Source organism: Bos javanicus, chromosome 2, assembly GCF_032452875.1.
Source record: "Bos javanicus breed banteng chromosome 2, ARS-OSU_banteng_1.0, whole genome shotgun sequence".
Taxonomy (NCBI): domain Eukaryota; kingdom Metazoa; phylum Chordata; class Mammalia; order Artiodactyla; family Bovidae; genus Bos; species Bos javanicus.
In genome coordinates, this window is record NC_083869.1 from 64,623,233 (window position 1) to 64,639,678 (window position 16,446).

At 39.7% G+C, this 16,446-nt stretch overlaps 1 protein-coding gene across 5 annotated transcripts in view; it reads left to right on the forward strand.

Annotated features, from left to right (window-relative positions):
- Window positions 1-16,446, forward strand: part of NCKAP5 (NCK associated protein 5) — a 1,114,793-nt gene that overhangs the window by 774,299 nt on the left and 324,048 nt on the right. For all 5 annotated transcript variants that reach the window (XM_061439579.1, XM_061439562.1, XM_061439566.1 and 2 more), the window contains one exon: window positions 3,280-3,429. In XM_061439579.1, the coding sequence (XP_061295563.1) occupies window positions 3,280-3,429 (150 nt within the window). The remainder of the gene's footprint in view (window positions 1-3,279; window positions 3,430-16,446) is intronic.

The following is a 16,446-nucleotide window of genomic DNA, read 5'->3' on the forward strand; positions in this document are numbered from 1 at the left end:
TGCTTCCTTCCCATCATTTGGTCTCAGCTTAAATGACCACCTCCTCAGACATGCCTTACACTGATGACACCGTATCTCATATTGTCCCTAAACATACCACTGGCTGCAGTTATAGAGCTTACTGATTTGACTTGGAGTTGATTGTGTTTCCCACACTTAGGATACAAATTCATAGACTATAGAAACTTTGTCTTGTTTGCCATACCTCTAGTACTAGACTATCAAATGTCCAATACTTTGTGTTTAAGAAACATTTATAGGACAAATAATGAATTAATGAATGATATCTGAATTTTTCTTTCTCATTTCCAGTAACCCTTTTCTTTTACTCTCCGGTTCTATTACCTGCCTCTCAGTTTTTCTTGCAAGGTAATCAAACCGGTTTCCTCATGAACCAATAAGGACAAAATGCATTCCTGACTAGGGGCCTTTGTTCCAATTTTCTCTTTAACCAGAACTCCCATCCTATGCCTCTCTACCTATTCAAGTTGTATCACTCCACCAAAGCATAAGTCATTTCCATTTCTACAAAATCACTCCTCCTAGTCATCATTGATCACCCTTTCTTCAATTATGTAAAGTGACCCTTGAATTTTATGTAACCTAAATACTCATATATAATCTATACTATCCTGAATTGTGTCCAGTTTGTTCATATAATAATATTTAGGCACTGTGCCTAGACACTTTAATGTGAGTGTATGCATACATATAGCCAGTCCTCATTATTTTTGGACTTTCTGAATTCACTTACTACCGAAAATTTATTTGCAACCCCAAAATGAAAGCCTGCTGTGCTTTCATGGTTATTCATGGACATTTGCAGAGGGGTGAAAGCTTTAAGTTATTCAATACCTGTATTATCCCAGCTTAGGTCAACCAAAGCAATGTCCTGCCTTCTTTTTTCAGCTCTCCCACTGGAAATGTGTCCTTTAACACTCTGTTTAGTGCCACTTTTTTATATTTTTTTGTGAGTGGTCTCACTGTTGAAAATAGTCCCCAAACATGGTGTGAACTGCTATCTAATTTTCCGAAGTGCAAGAAGGCTGTGATGTGCCTCATGGAGAAAATGGCTATTAGATAAGCTTTGTTTAAGCATGAGTTATAGTGCCTTTTGTGGTTAGTTCAGTGCTAATTAATCAACAATATATGTTAAACAAGATGTCTTTAAATAGAAACACTCATAAAACAAGATTACGTATTGATTAGTGATGAAACTGTTGCAACCAAAGGCCTCCAGAAACCTAACCCTATATCTCCCCTAGGAGCAATGATTCAGTATTTGTTAATTCAGTGAACACAACTATCATGAATAATGAGAATTGACTGTAGATGTGTGCATGTTATGTGTGAGGCTGTTAACCTCATTTAAGCATTTAGGAGACAAAGACACCAAGAGTTATTGAAATTAAGTAGTTTGCCCAATATTATTTGCAAAGCTGATAAATGGTAGATGTGGAATCTGGCTGCCATATCCCAAAGTCTTTTGGCTTTCAGTTTATACCAATGACTTTTCTTTGTTTGTTTTAATTAGATAGAATAATTCTATTTAATTAAGTAGAATCCTAATTACTTCTGTGCATATACACACACATAGAAATAGTGGTAGATGATATATTTTTTTAAAGCTTGCTTTGTAATCCCAATTTAGCATTTAAGTATAGTGCTCTCGAATCTTAAAAGAGAAATAGAAGGACCTCTTTATTTCTTTTTTTTTTTTAACTTTACAATATTGTATTTATAAATTGAGTTGTAACTGCAGATTTCAAGTCATCATGGAAATGAAGGTCTGATGAGTGAACAAACCTTAAAGAATCAAAGCTATAAAAATACAGTCCTGGATGTTTGTCTTGGCTTGGGGATCTGCACTTTAAACTTGTTGAGCTTGTATCTGAACCGAACTAACTCCAGCTACAAAAGTGGACACACCTGTACATTGTATGTGGATACACCCAGGCCGGATTTTATAAAGAGCTATCACCTTCTTAGTCAATTGCACATTTATATAAAGAAATGGAAATTATATCTTGAAATCTGTTAGGAAACAGATTAACATGGGTTAAGTTTCTATATAGTCTCCAATGTTTTATGTATTTATACATGCAAGTATACTTATACATGTGTACATATACATCAAATTTTTTCCTTCATATTTTATTTTCAAAAAAGAAGTTAAATAATTTCAGAACACGCAAAACACTTTTATGAACACAGTTAAAAAACCTGTTTGTTTGTGTTTTTTTTTCCTGCTTATGCTGTTCTTTTCCCAGTGGGTTTATTAAGAATCCTATCTCTTAATACTTTTATATTTGCAAATGATATCAGTCTAGTGCTGAATATAAAGAAACCTCTCACCACTGAAATCCAGTTTAGCCCACATAGTTGGCAACCAGCTGTATCAATACAAAGATTTCTACAGCATTCTGGTTAGAGTTAAAAAGCGTAATGGAATGATGACACCAGATTCTGTAGCACAGTGTCTTGATGTATGTATAAAAGTGGATGAGATATCTTTTTTCATATGATATGCTCTTGACATTTATTTTTACCTTGAAAGCAAGAGCCAGTCATGAGGCTGAAATTAATACTTCCCAACTTCCAAAAAGCTGCAAGTGACAGGGTTGAGTAAGGAGCCACCAACAAACAGGGAGGCCAGGCAAGATAACATTTTATGTCTGCCTCAAGGCTATACTACAGATCCCGAAGTAGTTTCTAGAAAGGGGGCTCTATATAGGGCCCTTAAGAGCCATGTCATTATTGAGCAGAAGGAACTAAGTGGTTTCAGCATAGAATTCTGAGATCTTTACCATTTAGATATTTTGTCATATTTTCTTTTACCTTATACTGGTTGCACGTCCAGTGACTTTGATGATCTTGTTTTGCAGAACTAAGCTATTCACAGGTATCAAGACTGACTGACTTACCCGCAGTTTAGAGCAGAGCTGACTTTCACAGTGCAGATCTGAGTGAATTAACCACATGACTTCACCTACAACTTTGTGGGCTCAGTCACTTCTCCAGCAGGGCAGAGGACATGTGCATTCAGTGGTGGTAACCCAATGACTTGACCTGCCAAAATTCATTAAAGTTATCTCTTGTGTTTATAGTATTAAGCACCACTAATACAAGCACCACTCAGAATTTGTTTAGCAAAATTTTCTCTACCTCAGCCCTGGAAAGAAAGCAAAAAGAGTAGGAAGGTTCCAGACTTTTCAGCCTTAAACTCTTTCTTATTTTTCAGTAAAGATTACTAAAAACAACAATTCTTTCTTGCTTCAGGAAAAACTGTCAGAAGAAGAGCGAAAACACAAGGCGGCTTTGGAAGGCCGTCACATGGCGCTAGATGAGGACTCGAGGAGTGAAGGGAGCAGTGCAGATGAGGGGAAAGGCAAGACCAAATGGCTGTTAGAAAGATTGAAAGCTCTAGAGGTAAGAAATGGAACCATTTTCTACACGTTTAAAGAAAAATAACCGCATTCTACTTCTTTTATTGGCACTGCTTTTGAGAAAGGATAAATCTCCCTTTCTTAGTTCTCCCAGACTAATAGGATCTAGTAGCTGCCATTGAGATGCCTTTGTCAATGATGAGCATAACGTTAAAATTTGTTTCACTGAATGAGTCCTAACCTAGTAACTATGACTGTCTTGCCTTGAAAAGAGTACATAAGACAAGAATTCATCTTAACTTCGGTATGGCCCTCAAACTAGATCAGTTTCCCTAAAATTGCAAGTTCCTTGAAGGAAGGCTGAGTGATATTCTTGCTTTATTTTCCCAATACCTAACAATTGAATAAATGAATGAATAAACAAACTATTGAATACTGTGTAAGGACAATTATAAGAAAAATAATGTTAAGCAGTAGAGCTATTTCTTCAAAAAACAGAAAAAGCTTATGCTGAAGTTCAACATATAAAACATAAATAAATAGAGGTGAAGTTGCACTAAGGGTACTTTAAGGAGGGTTTTTGACCGCTGTAGTCCTTCAAAACAGTTCCACACCTCTGGTCTGTTACTTAGTGGCATTTGACATCATTTCAGCTATTAATTCCTGAATGTTTATAGCAGCCCTCAAAGAGCATTTTAGTTATTAGTTCACATGCTGAAAGATCCAGCAAAGATGCTTTGTTCTGTGAGTTGACTTACCTCCTTTCAATAAATGTTTTGTTTGCATATAATACTGGAACGTAATTATTTTTAAGCAAGGACTATGGTAAGGCCACCTCTTCTTAAACTAGGCACAATGGGGCCTCAGCCAATATCTAAAAATGTAGCTCCAGTGTTCTTGCCTGGAGAATTCTACAGACAGAGAAGCCTGGTGGGTTACAGTCCATGGGGTTGCAAAGAGTTGGACACGGCTGAGCAACTTTCACTTTCACCACAGGGTCTACAGAATCCTGAAACTTCCTGCGGTAATATAAAGAAACATGACCTTGGAAGATCTTCTTTTCTTTTACTGACTTCTGCAGTTCTGTCCCTAATCCTAACTTACCGTGTTGTCTCTAGATGCATGCCATTTTTACTTTAATTTCCTCAGCAATAGTAAAGTGAAAGGAATAAGATTATGGACTTTGGAGACAGATTCCCACAGATTGGTTTGAATTTCAATTTTATTATTTTCTAGTTTTGAATCCTTGGGCAAATCAATTAGACTCTATGCCTCTGTTGCCTCAACTGCAAAACTGGGGAAAACAGTAACTTACCTTACAGGGAAGTAATGAGGGCTGAGTGAGTTAATATTTGTACAACAGTGCCTGGCCTATGGTCTTTTCTATCCTCCTACTCCAAGGCCCCTACCTTTCCTTACATGATTTTTCTCCTCTTTATCTAAGTACAATCATTAATACAAGAACTATGAATGAAAAACTTCAGCTGTTCCACGCCAGAGTGACTGAAGGTTTAGTGTGTGAGGTCACATATGGGGCAGAAGAGAGGTCAACTTAGGGACCCTCTGGCAGTTCCTTTTGAGCAAAGGGCCAATATTCACCTGTTTCCCGAAAGGTTCTCATTTGTCATTTTCAAGATAATCACTGTGAAAGGTAGAAAGGCCTTCTCAAGGGAAACTGAGGCTGTTATCTGAGAGTTTTGAGAACTCAGATTTGTCTTGATGTTGAATTAACTGGATTTAATTGTAGAAATGAATTGATATTACAATTTACCTAGAACCACATACTTAAATTGTTAGTCTTATTGATGATCACAGTCAGAATTGCTTTTAGTTCATCTAATTGTCACTGAGACAACTTTTGAAGGATATTTTATTTAATCAAGCTAAGAGGTTTCTAAAAAATATCTTTGGCAGCAAATGTTTTTTAAACCCTCACTGAGTAAGAGAGAACAGTTTTTTGTTTTCTTTTTTCTTTCACAGAGATCTTTACACTTCAGGCAACAACTCTTGCCTCCAGGATCAGTTGGATGCAATAGATGATATCTCTAAGTGCCATTAAGCCCTGCAATTTTAATTAAAAAAATATTTTATTTCCTAAATTAATGTTCTCTAGTCACAATGTCATGACTTGTTCCCTAAAATTCTTTACTGAATAGTAAAGAACTCTCTCCTTGCTCCTAATAGTAGTCACTATTGTCTACCTAAACCGATAATAAAAAGAAATCATATCACATACACAAACACACAGACACAGTTATACATCCTCTGATTGTTTCAAGAATTTTGTGTTACTTTATTTTTTAAGATTTAGTATTTGTGTTCTCTGTATAGAACCCTTTGCATAAGTTAACAATTACTGTGAGACGATAAAAGACTGATTTTGATAGACTGTAATCAGAGCTGCTCACAGACCCCCACATAGATTTCTACACTTTAACAAAATGCTCTTTTGGAAGATTGCCGGTGAATTAACCATAATGCTTCAAAATTACTTTGGTGAATTTTGATGTCGTGCAGCAAGATTTTAGAAAGACAAAAATATTTTCTTTTCCATCAGTGTATTTTTGAAACAATCATATTTTTGTACCTTAATCTCTTGGCCCCTGGTGTGGTAGGAAGCAGAGAGTTATGATTGTCAGAGTGATGGAAAGCTGATTTCATTCATTCCTGCTCCACAAACAGGTGCAGAAAAGAAGAGACACAAACTTGACTTCTAATATTATGTTCTTGATGAATATCACAATATTATTCAAAGCCAGCCTGAACTGATTCAGGGATAGACTGAGAGTTTGGAAATAACAGATACAAACTATTATATACAGAATGGATAAACAACAAGGTTCAACTGTATAGCACAGAGAACTATATTCAGTTCCCTGTGATAGACCAAGTGGAAAAGAATATGAAAGAGAATGCATATATATGTATAACTGAATCACTTTGCTGTATAGAAATTAACACAACATTGTAAATCAACTGTACTTGAATAAAATGAATCTTTTAAAGAACAGCCTAGATTATAGTCGAGTCATCCCAGACTTTGAGAATTAAGTATATGTTGTCCAAGCATCAGATCCCCCAGCCTGAAGAAAGTCTGGTGCTCCCACGCCTACTGAGTCATTCTCTCTTGTGGTCATTCCAGGGGCTGTGTTTCTATACCATTCAACTGTCAATCCCTCTTCTTTCAGAATCAATCTCAGGTGAAACAGAACCCACTTTACTCACTTTTCCCAAAAATCCAATCCCACAAAGAATATGTAGTCATGCAGAATGTCCCCAAGGCTAAGGGCTTTGCACTTACCCTTTAGAGAGCGCTCCCTCCAAGTCCCTCAGCTGCTGGGCATTCCTCACTGGCCACTTCTCAGTTCCAAGCCTCCTGGCAGAGACCAGCTTTTTCTCACAAGTTCCCTCTCCCCTTGCCATACTCCCCATCATATTGTTACATAGAGCTCTGTTGGTCTCTGTACCTCATTCATGGTCTCATTCCACACTGTTCCCTGGCTCATCGAGGTAATTTGCTAAATAAGACATTTATTAACCTTCCAAAAAGAACTCCTTGTCCAGCAGCCAAAATAATAATTTCATATACACATGCATGTCACACTTTTTTTTTTCTTCTCTTAGCAGTTGTTTTCTCTACTCAGTGCCTTGGTTTTGGCATTTTTCAAGTGTTGATGCAGAAGAGCAGGGCACTTCACATCACCACCCAGCAACTGCTTCCCCTTGGTCTAAATGATAATTTTCATTTGGGATCCTGATGTCTGCTGGAGAAACCATTTGATATATTTTATGTCTATGCCACAAGGACCATATAGGCAATCTGGATGCTGCTTGGACATTTTCTGTAACTCTTAAGTGCTAAGTATGGTATTTTCTGTTTTTAAGAAAAGTTTAGATTTCTATGGCTGCTATCAGAGACTGCTTTCTCAGAATAGAGCTCACCATTTTCATTGACATGGCACCACCATGTCATAGGCCCCTGCCATTCCTTTCTTCTACCCCATCCTGGACCATTGATTGAAAGATTCTTCCCAGACTTGACCTTCACAGTCCATTGATTTGACCTTGTATCTTCCTTATTCTCTACTCCTGGGCTTTGGCCTCAGGCCCCAGGTTTGCTCTTGGCATGTTCCTTGAAATGCACAATTCCTTGTCTCCAAACCCTCTCCCTATGGACCAAGAGCTCTTTCTCCCTATGCATTAACCAACTTCGTACTTGACCAAAAATCAACCTGAACATCCCTATATTCACTTTCAACTCCCATTGCATCTCTCATTCTCAGACTCTAGCCAGAAGGAGGACTGGCCTGAGACCATCTGGGAGTTTTGAGCCTCCAGGTTCATGCTGAAGCCTAAGCTAGCTACAGCCTGAAGTCAGAAGAACTTAGCTTCTTATAGGAAAGATTTACTCTGTGCAGAAAAAATATGGCAATTAAATGTGTTAAAGTGAATAGCTTTCTTGGCTCAGTTAAACTTTCCATGAAAGTAGGACAATTAAAGTGCTAAGCTTAAGCATTCTTGTTAATCGTAACTCCTGTTTAAAATGAGGTAGTCTAGAATAACGATTCTCAAATCTGGCCACACATCACAATTATATGTTGATTTTTTAGTCAATAGATATTAACTGAATGCCTTCTATGGGCCAAACACTATTCTAGACACTGGGATTTGATAAATTTTCAGGGTCCTCAACCCCAGTCAACCCCAGGGAATGCAGACAAAATGTACAAACTTAAATAAAATAATAAATAAGCAAACAAGGAATATATAAATAAGACCCTCTGAATAAGAAAAAATGAGATGATACAGTAGTAGAGACTCTGGGGATGGAAATGGGAGAAGTATTTATCTCCAATGGCTTCTCATTTTGAGTCATGTGGAGGTAATATCACTAAAAAAAAGGAGATGGCTGTGTAAGTGTCTGGAAGATGAACAAGAAGAAATTGTAAGTGTGAAAGCCCAGAGATGGTAGAAAACTTGGCAATTTAGGGGAACAGAAGTAAGAACATTGTCCTAGGGAAATAAGATATAAGATTTGAAAACTGGAATGAAATTGAGTTCAGTGAAGTAGACAGAGGCTATACCCTTTAAAGCCTTCTAGGTCAGTAAAGACTTCTAAGATAATGATACATGGAAAGGAAAGCCAGTAGAGATTTTTAACTAGGGAAGTAGCATGATCTGATGTGTGCTTTAGAAAGACAATTCTTGCTGGTTTGTGGACTGAGAATCCCATGGACAGAGGACACTGGCAGGCTATGATCCATAGGGTCGCAGAGTCAGACTTGACTAAAGTCAGACTTAGCAGCAGCAGTAGGACAGAGGTAGAGAAGATCAGGTAGGAGGTTGTTTCAGATTCCAAACAAAACATATTATTAGACTGGTCTAGTTGGGCAACTTAGGACTAACAGGGAGTAAAAACAATAAAACTATACAGTAATGTCAGTGCACTAGTGGGGATTTGTAATGATTTTCACACATGTACACATGTACACATATACAATATTGTAATCTTCATAGCAACCCTGTGGAGTGAGATGTATATGATTAGTATCCCCATTTTACAGATAATGAAACTGGAGTTCCAGGCGAGCTGGGTAACTTACCCAAGATCAGATTAAGTGTGAGAATTTGATTTCCAGTTGTGTAGTTTCTCTATGCTATGCTGGCAAGAAATAGTCAAATAAGAAAATATTTTAAAAGTAAAGCCTACTGGAATTACTGAAGTATTGGATGTGGAATATAGAGAAAATGAGATACAAGGATGACTTTTAGGCTTTTGATCTTCGTAACTGAACGTGGGGTGTTCCAGATTTCTGAGAGAGGCAAGGCTTAGGGAAGAGGTGACTTGGGAAAAGAAATGTACCATCATCAATTTACTGTGTCCATATCGAATTGAGATGCCTATTAAGCATTCAAGTGATGATGTTCGATAGGCAATTGGCTATCCAAGGCCAAGGTCAGGGCTAGATATATAGATTTGAGTGTCATCAGAATATAGATGACATTCTACCTTGTGGAACTTAATAAGGCCATGAAGGTGGACCTTAAGGAGGCAGAGGACAGAGCCCTGGGGCACCTCTCTATTAGTGGTCCAGCAGAGGAAGAAGAGCCAGCAAATGAGACCAGGAAACAGTAGCTAGTGAGCTGGGAGAAAAATCAGAACGATGAGGTGTCATAGATGCCTGAGGAAGAACGTGTTTCAAGGACAACCTCGTTGAATGCTGAGGGGAGAATAAGAGAGAGGAAACACAGAAATCCTCTCTGGCTCTGGCAAGGGATGGGTTAGCTAAAAGCCTAGTAACAACAGTTTCTGATTGAGTTGGTAGGCAGGTAAAGACATGGAGACATCATGGAGATAGATAGCTCTTCTAAGGTTTCTGGTGAAGTCAAGCCAATATGGGTGAGAGTCATAGCTGGAGAGAGACATTGTACAAGAGGAACTCTTTTAAAAAGACAAGAGATTTTAGGGCATGCTGATGCGCCATTGGGAACCATCCAGTAGAAAGGGCAAACTCCATGAGTTAGGAGTGAGAGATATAACTCACTCCTATATAAATGTAGCAATGACATCTGCAAGCATAAGAGGGATGAATTGCATGCGGGAATGGAGCTTCTGAAAAACCAGATGCCTATGAGACAACCCAGGAAATTCCAAGTCTTTAAGTCTAAGTGAAGTGAAAGTGAAAGTGAAGTCACTCAGTTGTGTCCAACTCTCCGCGACCCCATGGACCGCAGCCCACCAGGCTCCTCCATCCACAGGATTTTCCAGGCAAGAGTACTGGAGTGGGGTGCCATTGATGGAGGCTAAATATCTGGGTTTTTATAAAACCCTGAGGGTGTTTCAGATGCACAACCAGAATTGAGAACCACCAATACAGCTTTTAGAATAACACTGAAAGCTCTTGAAACACCTTAGGTCCAGTTCAGTACCAAACTCATTGGTTTCAACCACTTTTCAATCTAACCTTTCTTTGTTCCCAGTACTACTCAGTACCCCGTCTTGAGTAGTATTTTTCCTAAATCTTCAGACTCAAATGCAGAAGCCCTTCCCATATGTGCCCATTGCCAGAGAGCTTTTGAACCTAAGGAAAGTTTATAATCAAGGTGCCCCGCAGTGGCCTTTGATGGCTCCCCTGCCATGGCTGTGGGTTTGAAACACCTAGGTCTGACTTTGGCTCTTTGCTGATGAGAAACAATCTGCTGCATGGCATTCCTGATTGACTTCAAGTTCTTACCTTCTTATTCCCCTCATTTTTGTCCTCTCCTTCATGCATGCTAAGTCACTTCAGACGTGTCCGACTCTGTGTCCCTATGGACTGTAGCCCTCCAGGCTCCTCTGTCCATAGGATTCTCTAGGCAAGAATACTGGAGTGGGTTGCCATTTCCTTCTCCAGGGGATCTTCCTGACCCAGGGATCCAACGTGCATCTCTTCTGTCTCCTGCATGGGCAGGCAGGTTCTTTACCACAGTACCACCTGAGAAGTCCATCTTCTCTTATCCTAAGACAATGTAAAAAGAAATTTTACAAGTTATGAAGCAGCATACTGGTGGTTGTCTGAGTAGAAATCCTTAACTGTTTCCTTTTAATCTTTAGTTTCTATGACAGCCTGGTGACAGGTAGCTCCAGACATACCTGTCTTACGGTACATGGTGTATATCTTTCTCCTGATTAATTCCTATACAACTGTGGGTCATTTAGCAACAATCAATGAACAAGGATTAGAGATAAAAACTCCTCTTTGGTAAAGGGGCTTGAAGTTTAAAAAAAAATTCCTTCCTATGTCAGTATGTAACTTTGTACTAACAGATTTCTGATTATAAAAATAGTCAGTAGTCACATTATAGAAAATTAGGAAAATAAAAGGAAATAATGAAAAGTGAAAGCGTTAGTCGCTTCTGTTGCGTCTGACTCTTTGAGACCACATGGATTGTAGCCCCCCCAGGCTCTTCTGTCCACAGAATTCTCCAGGCAAGAATACTGGAGTAGGTCGCTATTCCCTTCTCCAGGGAATCTTCCAGACCCGGGGATTGAACCCAAGTCCCCCACATTGCAGGCAGATTCTTTACCATCTGAGCCACCGTGATAAGGAAATAGGTAAATAATAATTACACCCATCAGAAATATATGCTGTTGACATTTTGGCATGTATATTTTCAGTCATTTTTTTCATCTGTTGTACTTAATCAAGTTGTTGTTCACTCACTCAGTCGTGTCCGGCTCTTTGCGAACCCATGGACTGCAGCATGCCAGGCTTCCCTGTCCTTCACTATCTCGTAGAGTTTGCTCAAATTCATGTCCATTGAGTCAGTGGTGCCAATAAAGTTTAAAAAGCATAAATGTCACTTTATACAGATAGTAGCTTGCTCTTTCTATAGTATATCAAAAATATCCCCCACGTGATCCATCGTTCCTTAAAATATGTCTTGATGGCTAGCAGAAATTTATCGAATGGATGCTGAGTACCATTTATTTAATGACTTTCATTGGCTGCTTAGGTTGTTGATACTTTTTCTTTATTATAATGAGATAATGGGTGTCCTGGCACAACAAGCCTTTTTACACACATATTTTAATAGAATACTTACCATATGACTATTCTTTTCAAAAAGTTATGCAGCTCGATTTCTTCATATCTGTTTAAATGAAGCAGTGGCTCCCCAAAGTTAAGAACCCCAGAAATGGCTCTGATGGGGCAGCAGCTAGGACAAGCACCCAACCCAGCCTCCAGGAGCCACCACGTTGCTCAGCATTGGATCCAGCGACACAGCTGGGACAGTTTCAGAGCTCTCAGTTCTCGGGAAAGCTACAATGCAGGCAGTCCTGGTGTTCTTTCAAGGCACTCTGTGATTGCTCTTACAGTTGTACGTCATAGTGGCCCTGCTCAAATGGACTTCACAGGGAGACTGTGGCTAGAAACTGAGGGGTAACAGTGGATGAAGGCATGGATTAGTGCAGGGGTTCAGACCGTGTCAGGGAGCTTTTTCCATCTCTCAGCCCCACTCTCCTAAGAGTTGGTTTCATTCTTAGGCGGGCTGTCTCCATTCACTGGCAAAGAGGGCAATTGGAAGCTTCCAGGCTTGTCTCTCACTGCATCAGCAAACCGCTGAAAGCTTGTTTCTCTTTCCTGGTAATTCCATCCAAGCTCTCAGACTCCAGAAGAGGACATACTGAAAATTGGAGGGGGGAACATCACAACTGACAGTCCCATTATTTCTAACATTTGGGAAAGTTCTTGGGGTTTAGTTATTTAAATGTCAGAATTGCTTGAATACCACTGAGAAAGGTAGGTTCCTACTTGGGTATTGTCTTTTCTTTGTCTTCTGTGGTGTCTTCTTTCTTTTTCTCTTATCTCTCTCCCCTTCTCTATCTCTGTTTCACTCTCTCTCTCTTCTCTACTTCTCCTTCTCTCCCTTCTTTGACATCTCTAGGCCTAGACTGTTACTTGCTGCTGGAGTTACAAAGATCCATGCAGCATTTTCTCTGCCCTGGAGACACATTGGTGGAAGGAAGACACAAATATGCTAATTTAAATAACAAAAAATAAGCATTTATAAAAAAGTTTTTTAAAGTATGTCCAAGATCAATAGAACACCAAAATAGAAGGATGTAATTGGATTCTTTTGTGAGAAGACCAGCAGATAAGAAAGTGCCATTTGAACTGAATCTTTGAGGCGTTGTATTCATTTTCTAGGCAAACAGTTCAAGGAAAGGCAGAGGTGATCTTGGCAAGTCACCAGTGAGCAGTGCTGTGAAGTGAGATCTTAATTCCCTGCCCAGGAATTGAACCTGGGTAGCCTGCATGAGAACCAGAAATCCTAGCCACCAGACCAGCAAGGGCTAGAGGCTAAAAAGCTATTTTCCCTGGACCTTTGCCCCCAGTGAAAAATGTGTTTATCACGGAAGAAGAAACTATAAATACAGGTACAAAGTTCACTATTAGAGACATAGCGCAACAGCAAGTGGGAGAGCACACAGAGAAATGCTTTGTTTAGTTAAGACAGAAGTGGGCAGAAAAGTGCACCTAGAGAGCAAGGCTATGGGCATCCCACCTAGTGAGGAGGAGCATGGCAAAGAGGTGGTTAATTCATTTATATAGGCCAGTTCTTCCAGGTCTTCTGTCTTCTTTCAGGCCAATCATCTGGTTTCTTTTTCCATACCTGACCTACCCTGGAACCATCCCCTGGAGTGCGCACACACCCCTCAGCCAAGAGGGATCTCTAAGTAAAGGCTTCTGGGAGGAGCAAGACTCAGTGTGGTCTGGTGTTATCCCATGACTTTTGACCCACAAGGAGCCTTTCTGGCTGGTGTAATGTCTCCCTTGTCCCAAAAGAGGGAAGAGGGAGATCCCTTAATCCTTTACTCAAATAGGATTTTGCCCCTCTTTGTCCTTACCTTGACTAATTGCCTTGACTACTGCCATGACTCTTACCTTGAGGTGTTTACAAGAGACAAACACTGGGTATTTACCCTGTTTCTGTTACTTCCATCTTGGATGGCAAATAGAAAGCTGGTTGTAAATGCCTTAACTGGAGCTCACCTATCTCCTATCTCAGAAAATGCTTACAGTTCTAAGTATCCAACCTGAAGCCCACTTCTTTGTGCTCCGTGACATGTAAACAGGAGGCCAGTTGTAAACGTCTAACCCGGAACCCATCTGTCTCCTACATCAGAGGGAGTTGACTGGACAAAAGCAGAAAAGTCTGAAACAGCTTCAAGCAGCCATCAGGATGCGGGCCTGCCTAGAGCCTGGGTACATTCTTCCAGAAATTAAACTGGAAAGCTGGGCCTGTCCTGGCATTGCCAGTGCATGGAGCCACTCATCTATTCCACACATGTGTATTAAAAGCTAACAGTGTTTATTTAAAAAATTCATGGAGCGTCTATCAAACCTCTAATCTGTTTAGAGATAAACAGCCCCTTGAATTTCCCCAGTGTCTTGGAGCTGCAGCTCCTCGGGTGGCTCAGCCCATCTTTAGATCATAAAATGAAACAGCCAAAGAAACACACCAAGTGAGGGTGCAAAACAGACCTGGGTCACGGAGAGAATATTTATGACTTTAAAGTTTATGCCCCCACCGACTCTTTTAGAGTGTGGAAAAAAGGTGTGCCTTCCATAAATTAAAGTGGTACCAATCACCAAAGCCTTTGATCTGTGTGCGTTGTCTTGCTGCTGTCTTTTCATTACAGATGTGGAGGAAATGAACTTGTCTGCAATTTTAGCTTCCCGATAGTAGGCAGCAGGGCTGTCCTCTTACTTTAGGTTCCGTTAGCATCTACATCGCTGTTTTACAGCAGCCCTTTTGGCCTTCCAACTCCTGGAAGCTTGTTTAATCAAGACATAACCTTTCATCAGTTATGACTAACTGCTGAGGGGAAAGAAAGAAAAAAAAAAAATCCTCAGTGTGAGTTAGTTAAGTTACAGTGTTAAGGGGACCTGTGACTTCATTGCCTGGCCAGGGCCTGATTTGAGTGGAAATGTGTTAGAAGCGCCTCAGATGTTAGAAAAAGCCAATATGTCAGGAATTAATCTCCATAAATATGGTACTTTGCCCTGCTCAGATTTAGGAGCTGGTAAGAAAACCCCAAATCTTAGAGAAAGACAATGCATCAAAGCCTAATCTCCATAAATATTCTAAGAGCTCTCAAAGAAGAAAAATGAACCATTGGGCCAACATTAATTGTGCCCAGAGGTAATTAGAACAAAGTGTTGTTAATTGTGTGTTGGTTTAATATTATGTAGCCGTGGCCTTGTTTTTTTTCATGAAGGGTATAAATTTTGATGTCAGAAACTGAAAGCTGGGTGGCTTGATTAATCAAAAGGCCTCAGTTTGCTTAGTCATAACCAATTAGGCATTTTAATCCTATCTATGCAAAGTATGATTAAGCCTGGTATGTCACGAGTATAATTGGAAAACAAAACCCCAAATCTTGGTTCTTTTTTCATTGTGGGTTTCTCAGTTATTCTAGATGTAGTGCTTTTCAATAACTTACTTAAGTGTCATGAATAAAAATTACAATATGTGATTCAAAAAATTGTATGATTGATGAACAGAACCAGTTCCCAGTTACAGACTCACAGAATTCTATAAACTCTAATAGTTTTCCAGGAGAAAATGTTACACAGCCTTGGGGGAAAAGAAAAGCTGTAGTTCCAGAATGAGGTCCAGAAAAATGCCCTTGTTATATAGGTATTGCCTTTATGTGCTGAGTCAGTAATATCAGTCAGTTCAGTTCAGTCACTCAGTTGTGTCCGACTCTTTGCAACCCCATGAATCGCAGCACTCCAGGCCTCCCTGTCCATCACCAACTCCTGGAGTTCACTCAAACTCGTGTCCATCGAGTCGGTGATGCCATCCAGCCATCTCATCCTCTGTTGTCCCCTTCTCCTCCAGCCCTCAATCTTTCCAGCATCAGGATCTTTTCAAATGAGTCAACTCTTCACATGAGGTGGCCAAAGTATTGGAGTTTCAGCTTTAGCATCAGTCCTTCCAATGAACACCCAGGACTGATCTCCTTTAGGATGGACTGGTTGGATCTTCTTGCAGTCCAAGGGACTCTGAGGAATCTTCTCCAACACCACAGTTCAAAAGTACCAATTCTTTGACGCTCAGCTTTCTTCACAGTCCAACTCTCACATCCATACATGACTACTGGAAAAACCATAGCCTTGACTAGACAGACCTTTGTTGGCAAAGTAATGTCTCTGCTTTTGAATATGCTATCTAGGTTGGTCATAACTTTCCTTCCAAGGAGTAAGCGTCTTTTAATTTCTTGACTGCAATAGTGTTGTAAGAAATCCACTTACTCTGATTTCTGATGACAGTCTTTTGAGGGTGACCTAATTAATTAGCATTCAAATCAGCCCCAACCCTAGGGGCTTTCTACTTTGGGAATGGGAAATATACAGTTTTAGTCTATAACCAAAGCATTGTGATCAAGTACTCTATGAGCGGATCAGGGAATTTAAAATTTGAATGTGGGAGGAGAGATTATAAATACAAACTGTCCTGGATGTAAAAAAAATCTCTCTGCAGTATTGACTTTGGGCAATTAGTCCTA